The sequence below is a fragment of the Squalius cephalus genome (genome assembly GCF_949319135.1).
Source record: "Squalius cephalus genome assembly, chromosome: 24".
In the NCBI taxonomy this organism is placed as follows: domain Eukaryota; kingdom Metazoa; phylum Chordata; class Actinopteri; order Cypriniformes; family Leuciscidae; genus Squalius; species Squalius cephalus.
The window spans coordinates 13,485,546-13,494,459 of NC_137145.1; the positions used below are offsets into that span (position 1 = coordinate 13,485,546).

Here is an 8,914-nt window from a genome sequence, read left to right on the forward strand (position 1 = left end):
TTTGAAATTTGTTAAATTTATCTCATACTGAATATCATTTAGAATTTTCAGTTAATGTGATTCAGTTGGCCATTATCTCATCTCATATTTAAACTAAAAACATTTGATTTGACAGTGAATGAAAAATGTGCTGTTTGGGCTGCTGGTCTGTTTTCTAGGGAAAAGAGGTTCAATGCGAGGCAGTGTGTCCGATCATGAGGGCGGCTGGAATGATGAAAGCTGGGGATTTTCTCAAGCTGCTACCAGCAACCCAAAAAAGCTGAAGAAGTCCAAGTCTAAAGAGGAAACCACCCCGGGGTGAGCTGTACTTTCTCCCATCACAGCACTGAATTTGCTTGGAAATAGTGATTATTATCCTGCAGAGGAGTTTTTTGATTGGGGCTGCTACTAACAACTATTTTGATTAATGGAATTTTTTTCCAGATTAATGTAAATGGGTTAAGACATGCTTTTTTTGGCATTAAATAATGGCACAAATACCAGTCAACTGACTACCGCAAACCTTAGTGAATCACGTTGCTTGATTTATTTAAATACTCTCCTCTCATAAATGTTGCGTATGAAAGGGAAACTCCTACAAATGCATATGCAATAACATAAGTCGCAAAAATAACTGTCCGCGCCATTTCACCGCTAATTTCTCACTGTATGTCTTAACTAAATCCTGACAGTAGGTTTTTAATGCCAAAAGAGGGTTTGCGCTGGTGCAAGCTGTTAGTAAATCTGGCACAAAATACTTACAATTTTTTTTTTTTTTTGTGATTTTATTGATTAGTTGCAGCCTTGTTCACCATTGACTATAGATTGATTGTCAATGATATTGGTTGAATCAGTACATTTGATGCTGATCATAGATTTTCTTTTTCAATCAGGTTAATTAATAATTATCTAAAAATATTTGAAACATCTCAAAAGCTGTCATTTTTCTGTGGATTAGGATAGCTTGGTAACTAGATAGTATAAGGAATTTTGTACATTTCACTCATGCTCATATTTGCCATTCCATGATCATAGTATTCAGAGTATCATAGTTTGTCAAAGTAAAAGTGTTTAAGAACATTTCATCGTGTTTCACTGTGCAAGATTGAAGTCAGTTTGTCTATAAGACTCCAGAAGAATCCAGGTGAGCAGATTTTGCACAGATTGCTAATGTTTTTCTGTGTTTAAAACTCACAGATTAGGAAAGCTTGAGGAGGAGTTCGAGAAAAAGTTCAACAGCTTACCGCAGTACAGCCCCCTGACATTTGACAAAAAGAGCGTGGCTGTCACCAAGAAGAAAAAAAGCAGTACATCCAGCCCTCCTGAACCACCCAAACCTTGCAAGGGTGAGTGCGCTGCATGCATGGAAACTAACTAATCCTCCTGGCCCACCACACTCATTTCCTCATTTGCTTACTTTTTTAGGAAGTAGTCATCTCATGTTCAGAATGACATGACTTCCACCTAACATAGCATGCTGTGTTGTTTTTTTGTTTTGTTTTTTGTTTTCTGTTTTATTGCTTTTGAAATTAGGTTCATCTTCATCTCAGAAAAAGACCTTATTCCACAAGATAGTGAACAAGTACAAACACAGGAAGGAGAAATCCAGTGCCGCAGACAAAGGTGACAGCCATTAGAAACTGTTCTGAAATCAGCTTCATTCTCTGTTCAGACAGCAAGAGTGTGTGCATGAGTGTTGGAAACTCTGCCTGCGTGGTTCTGGTTGTTGTTTGTCCGTGGTTTTGCCCAGTGTGTCTCAGTATTTCCTGCCGCATAGCAGGGAACGCTGTCATATCTAGGTCACAGTACACTCTAGTTATCTTAAAGGGGCACATGTGTAACAGTTATTTAAAAACTTTGATGTAGCCTGTTGTGGTGTAGTACAAGTGGCACAAGCTAAATGAAATATAGTATCCTAAAGCACCAATTATTGTCAGAATGTCTGCATTAGGACTTCCAGGTCTCAGTCTTGACATATTTCATGTGTTCTTTTAGACGTCACCACACCTGAACCCATGGTTACAGAATCAAGTCCAGTGAAGTCGGGCAGTCCGTGTGTGTCTCCCTCTCCTGAACCCCAGAAGGTTCTGGACACACCTGTGGGCAGTCAGAAAAGGAAGGCCAGGAAGAGTAAAATCACACATTTGGTGCGAACGGCCGATGGACGAGTGTCTCCTGCTGAGGGTGAGCCGAACCATAGTTTCCTGTTACTGTCTCCTTTATGATTTCTAAACAGATAACTCCTTTAAGAAACACCCTGCACCAATTTTTTTCAATGTACACTACTGTTCAAAAGTTTGTCGTTTTTTTTTTTTTTTTTGTGCTAATTGAGGCTGCATTTATTTGATCAAAAATACAGTAATATTGTTATATTATGAAATAACATATTTTATAATGTAAATGATGTATTTATGTTTTATGTAAATTATTCCTGTGATGGCAATTACTCCAGTCTTCAGTGTCACATGATTCTTAACAATTCTAATATACTTATTTAGTGCTCAAGAAGCATTTCTTCTTCTTATTATTATTATGCTGCATTTTTTCAGGGCTCTTTGAAGAATAGAAAGTTCAAAAGAACTGCATTTATTTGAAATAGAAATCTTTTGTAACATACATTTCTTTATAGTCAATTATTATTGTTGTTGTATTTGCGTATACTGTATATACACATTAGCTACTAATGGAAAGGTGATTTAAGCAATTTTGAGCGTGGCATGGTTGTTGGTGCCAGACGGGTGACGGGTGTGAGTATTTCACAATCTGCTCAGTTACTGGGATTTTCACGCACAACCATTTCTAGGGTTTACAAAGAATGGTGTGAAAAGGGAAAAACATCCAGTATGCGGCAGTCCTGTGGGCGAAAATGCCTTGTTGATGCTAGAGGTCAGAGGAGAATGGGCCGACTGATTCAAGCTGATAGAAGAGCAACTTTGACTGAAATAACCACTCGTTACAACCGAGGTATGCAGCAAAGCATTTGTGAAGCCACAACACGCACAACCTTGAGGCGGATGGGCTACAACAGCAGAAGACCCCACCGGGTACCACTCATCTCCACTACAAATAGGAAAAAGAGGCTACAATTTGCACAAGCTCACCAAAATTGGACAGTTAAAGACTGGAAAAAATGTTGCCTGGTCTGATGAGTCTCGATTTCTGTTGAGACATTCAGATGGTAGAGTCAGAATTTGGCGTAAACAGAATGAGAACATGGATCCATCATGCCTTGTTACCACTGTCCAATAATGGAAGGTTACTAAGATAAAATGGTCCACAGTAATCTAGCCACATCATCTCAACATGATGCAACTTCCTCATGTAGAAAAAAATAGCTTGTTTATGCCATTTCTATATGACTGTATTCTTCATATCATGTGACATGTGAGTGTGCATCACTGAAAACATACTTGAATTGTTAGTCTATGCTGTCCTGCCAACAAAAGAAGATTGGGGGGAGGGGGGAGCATATTTGTATAAAAGTCTAAAATTCTTTTATTTTTCTCTGTTGCAGCAGAAGACAAATCTAAGGATCAGACCAAGAATCAGGATGAAAAGCCATTCACTCAAGAGACATTATGCAATAGCGGGGTCTGCTACAATGACCCCAGATCAGCGGAAGTGGACGCGCCAGATACGTCCGGTGGCCTCCCGGCCTTTTTCAGCTTAGCTGCTCTCGCTGAGGTTGCAGCCATGGAGAACGTGCACAGGTAGATGGGACACCCTGCAAACTCATGGGTGTGATGGTGTGTGTGTGTGTGTGTGTTGATGATAAAGCCTGCGTGTTTGTTCCAGAGCCCAGCGTGCTGTGAGCATCCCCACTGAAGGTCAAGTGAAGGACATGGCTCCTGTGCTGATTTCCTGCGCGGACCAGTGAGGCCTCAGCCTGGCTCGGGACGGGTTTAGTCCGGACTGGGCTTATGTACAGACATGCTGGGGCCTTATTCTTGACTCTCGGCCCCTGACGCCGAGGATTTAGAGCGAACGAGAGCGAGAGAGACTGGAAAGGGATGAGGGAAGCTTTGAGATGGATGAAGATGTTTTATCCCAGAAGCCTTCACCTTACAGCCAACCCCACCCTCCCTCCCTCTCTCTCACCCCCCTCAGGGCCCTGGGGGAGCCAATTCTGGTCCCTAAGCCTGTTTCCTCTGGTGGCTCCGGACCAGTTATCTGATTTTTACAATCTGCAAGAAATGGCTACTATTTAAGGTCAAGTTTTGCCTACAAAAAGTGCATTTGAAGCAAGTGCTCCCTCTTTGTCTTTCTCTATCTTTCTCGTTTCTGTTCCTGGTTAGCTTCATTGCACAAACGTCTTTCTCACACAGCAGTGTACATCTTCTCTCGATCAGAGGAACGTTTTTGTGGCTTCCTGCCCCCTTTTACTGCTCTGAGTCTTATGAAGAGAGAGAGAATGAGTGTTTTCAGACTGCTCAACCTCAGCCTCATACCTCACAAACCTGTTCAGATTTTTTCTCTGCACAGAAGCACCACCTTCACCTTCACGATGCACAGTCAATGCCTAGATGCCTCTTTATTTCAAGCAATGACCCTCAATATGTCTGGTGCCTCTATAGATGAGAGTTAGTCAGAGATAACCACCTGTTATTCTCTCACAAACAGCAGCGCTATGTGGGAAGCCAGGTGTTTGCACAAGACGTGCTGCGGTTGCAGGCATACCGGCGAGCAGGGTCCAAAATTAGCATTTGTCAGCATTGAATATTTATATATATATATAAATATTCAATATATATATAAAATACTCTACAGTTCAAAAGTGTGCGGTCGGTTTTGACAGAGGTATCATATGCTCAGCAAGGATGCATTTATTTGATCAAAAATACAGTAAAAACAGTAATATTGTGAAATATTATTAAAATTTAAAATATTTTGTATTTCAATATATTTTAAAATGTAATTTATTCCTGTGATGCAAAGCTGAATTTTCAGCATCATTATGCCAATCTTCAGTCTCACATGATCCCTCAGAAATCTTTCTAATATGCTGATTTGCTGCCCAAGAAACATTTCTTATTATTATCAATGTTAAAAACAGTTGTACTGCTTAATATTTTTGTGGAAAACGTGATACTTTTTTACTCGATTCTGTGATCAACAGAAAGTTAAAAAGAACATAATTTATTTGAAAGAAATCCTTTGATCAATTTAATGCAACTTTGCTGAAAACTTATTCATTTCTTTATAAAAATCTTCCTGACCCCAAACTTTTGAAAGGTTGTGTATATTCTAAAAAATAATAACAGTACATATATATTTATAATTTTCCCCCATATTTTTTTATAATGGAAACTAAAGTTTGTTATGAGTAATTAATATTTCTGCCTAGCAATTTTCATTAACCGTTGGCAGTTGTTGCAAAGAGTTAATTTTAGACCTTGCCTACAAGTGTTTCTGACTGAATCACACAATGGAAAGTCAGTCGAACCTTTTTATATTGTGACACCCCTCTGCGCTCTTCTCTGACATACACAGCTATAAATGAGTTCGTTATCAGAGCAGTATGGCGATACTTGAATGAAAAAAAAATGCATTTTATGTCAATACTTGACCTTACTGCAGTGTGTAGCGTCTTGCTGGCTAATCCAAAAGAGTGCTACTCCTCTCTAATATAGTTTAATAATAGACACTGCACTAATTTTTAGCTACCGTAGACGATGCTTGTAGTTGTCTTTGGCTTTCGTTGTAATAGCGAATTTTTTGTGTGTGTTTGTTTTATTCTCAAATTAGCTTTTGTATCATCACTGAGAGATACTCAGCCCTGGTTTTCTTCTTGTACCTGAGGCTGTAGACGCCATTCCAACTCAAAGCTTTGCTGATTCTGTCCATTCCTCCAAGCACACGGTGGGAGAGAGTTGGAGAGTAAAAGAAAACAGGGTTTGACGTAGAGTAGAAAGGAGTTTTTCTCTCTCTCTCTCTCTCACACTCACACTCACACACACACACACCTACCTTGAATTGTGGGAGTCAGCATAGCATATTCTTCTGCAAAGTGCACATCCTGTGTTTAGGCACTTGTGAGTCAGACACCTCCAGGGTCATCTTTAGGTTGTCAAGCCAGATTATGTGCTTTGTATCAGCGACACATTGGAAAAAAATCATGCTATTCGTATTTTTTTTTTTTTTGTCTTGTAAAAATGTCAAAATAATTCTTAAAACAAGATCAATTTATCTGAGAAGCAGAATTGTGTAAGATAAGACTTGTATTTTTTACCATTCGCTTTTTTTTTTTTCTTGGTCTTTTTTTTTAAAACAAACCTATCGATTTTGTTATATGTATACCAGAAAAATACGATTATTTCAAGATTAGTGTTCAGTGTTCAAGTTCAGTGATTCTTTTGCCAGTTTCATTTTGTTTAGTTATGAGGAAGTTGTGAATCATCATTTACATGATCAAAACCAGCCTTATTATCATTCATTAAAATGTGAGTGCCTAAAAATCTACTGAAACTCTTCGGAAAGGTTTTATCATGGAGTCATGGAGCTGAATGTGAATGATTCAACTACTTAACAGATTCGTTCAAAAACACAGATTGGTTCAATTGTCTTTAGCAGTTCTGCTTCTCAAGTAAAATTGTTTTCAGGATGTTTAGATATTTTACTGGAAAACAATATGAATTTTTGCAGTGCACATCAGTTCCCTGTGTTCTCGGGCTGGTTCGAACCTCAGACTCTTCTTCCCGAAACCCTCCTGAGGTCGCAGGGAGCCTAGATTAGACAAATGAAGGAATTCTATAAGCCAGATCACAGGTTTAAAAGCCACACACTCTTTCACTGTTACAGTCAAGCTTTTTCCGTTTTAATAAGACGATTGATGTTTTTTTTGTTTGTTTTGCTTTTAGAGTCACCGGTTTTTCTTCTATAAATGATATTGTCTGTGAATTTATGAACTTATAACTAATAAGGTTTTTGTACTCCTTCGAAATACTGTATTTAATTTGTTCTCCCTAGAACACCTTCTGTAGGGCGCTGTTTTTCCTCGCTTCGTTCGTAACATTTCGTTTAGAAACCTCGGCCTTTCCTGAGGTGTGCTCTACTGGATCGAGACTGTTGTCAAAAGCTCATATACAAATATCTGTGTATATATATACCTATGCTTACCTGTTAAGCCAACAAGCACTGATAAAGAATGCAGCGCCTCTAGACGTTTAGTTCCTGCTTACTGACGCGCACGTGCGAGGCAACTGCATTGCCGCATATGGCCTACGTCTGGCGGGCGCGAGATCTGTGTTTGAATGTCCCCCTTTCCTGTTATTTATACAATAGAGGCATTTACTCCAAGCCAAGGGTTTAAACCTCAGTGTATTTTAAGTAATAGAGAGCTTGTAGGCTGTAATTGTGCCTGAGGCAGTCGTGAGACATATTGATGATGTTTACCTGAAAAATCAGGACCTAATCACTTTTATAAGTGTGATTTTATTAAGCTAATTTTATAAATCACCTGTAAGGCCCTTGCTTGTAAAACTTTAAAAGTGTATAGTAGGGTAAAAAAAAAATATATAAATCAAGAATAAGACGACGCTAAACCTCCTGCTCAGCTGTTTTTAATCAGTTGATTGTCATTATGGACGATTTGAATTGTATCAATCAGTAACCTGATCGTGAATTATCCTCTCTTCGGCTTAAACCTTAGTCAGAGTGGATGACTTTTAATTTTATGCTAATGCTTCCACCCTGACTAAAGGTGCGGTCACATTGCGTGCAAAATTGAGTCATTACTATAGGAATCTGCGTGTCTTTCACTCCTGTTCCAGCTGGTCAGATGAATTCACCGTGCTGACTTGGTTTGAAAGTGACTTGTGTGTGAGCAGTGCTTCATGCATCTCTTTTTTACACACCAAATTTAGCTGAAATGTCGCTAATGTGACCGCATTGGAAAATGATCCGTTTCCTCAAAGGACGTTATATCATAATTTACGCTCCTCACCCGAGTCCCATGTTTGTTGTTCACAGGAAGTTACTCGAAGACGTCTTCCCTCGCGCTTAACGCGCCTCGGACGCAATTTTAAGTTCTTCCCGGCGATCAGGAGACGTGTTGTACGCGCGTCGTTCTCTCAGACATTTGCCAAAGAAAAGCGAAAATAGTCTGTAAGGGAAATTTCATGATGCAGAGAGCCAGGCTTTATCCGTCTTCAGGTTTTCAAATGTATTTTATCAGCACAACTAATTCTTCTAATCTTTTCTGACGGTTTTTCCTCTGAATGAACCTGCAGTGAGAGTGGTGTGCAAAATGTTGGCACCTTTTTAATGCCTATTTTAGAAAGACAATATTTGCACCTTAAACCCATACCAAAACAACATCATGTTTTTAAAAGGGATTGTTCACCCAAAAAAAAAAGTAAAGTCTGTCATCACGTGCTCACCCTCGTGTCGTTTCAATATCTGCATGATTTTGAGGAACACAAAAGATGATGTTTAGCGGAATGTTCAGGTTGCACTCCTCAATAATTAAAGCGAGTGTAAAAAAAGTCCACCATAAAAGTGGTTCGTATGACTCTCATTCAAGTCTTCTGAAGCCATATAATAGTTTTGTGTGGAGAAAAGACTAATTTAAGTCATTACTGGATACTTTTATGGTGCTTTTTTGTATCATTTTGGGTCACCATTCATTCTTTGTACAGAAAAATGCAATCTCTTTTTGTGGTCTACACAACGAATGAAGTCCTACGGATTTGGAACGACATGACGATGAGAAAAGGGTTCCAGAATTCTATTTTTGTGCGAACTAGCCCCATAAAGATTGATCTCCCCATCTCGCCAGTGTCCCCTCATGATTGTCATTCTTAATCGTAACCTCTCGTGCATATCGTGTATTTTAAAAATCGTCATTGCTAGCGAGAATTATTATGCGTTGAATGAAAACGCGGCTTATTTGAACGTCCCCCGCATGATGCATCTTTAGAATCTGATCCCATCCCAT

At 39.1% G+C, this 8,914-nt stretch overlaps 1 protein-coding gene across 12 annotated transcripts in view; it reads left to right on the plus strand.

The window, feature by feature from the left end:
• The window catches only part of bbx (BBX high mobility group box domain containing), a 32,618-nt gene extending 28,657 nt beyond the window's left edge, over window positions 1–3,961 (plus strand). For 9 of the 12 annotated variants that reach the window (XM_079861821.1, XM_079861827.1, XM_079861823.1 and 6 more), the window contains 6 exons: window positions 159–297; window positions 1,177–1,325; window positions 1,513–1,602; window positions 1,975–2,163; window positions 3,494–3,689; window positions 3,775–3,961. In XM_079861821.1, the coding sequence (XP_079717947.1) occupies window positions 159–297; window positions 1,177–1,325; window positions 1,513–1,602; window positions 1,975–2,163; window positions 3,494–3,689; window positions 3,775–3,856 (845 nt within the window). In that variant the 3' untranslated portion in view covers window positions 3,857–3,961. The remainder of the gene's footprint in view (window positions 1–158; window positions 298–1,176; window positions 1,326–1,512; window positions 1,603–1,974; window positions 2,164–3,493; window positions 3,690–3,774) is intronic. The other 3 variants (XM_079861820.1, XM_079861824.1, XM_079861819.1) reach the window with 2 other exon arrangements.
• The last annotated feature ends 4,953 nt before the right edge of the window (window positions 3,962–8,914 follow it).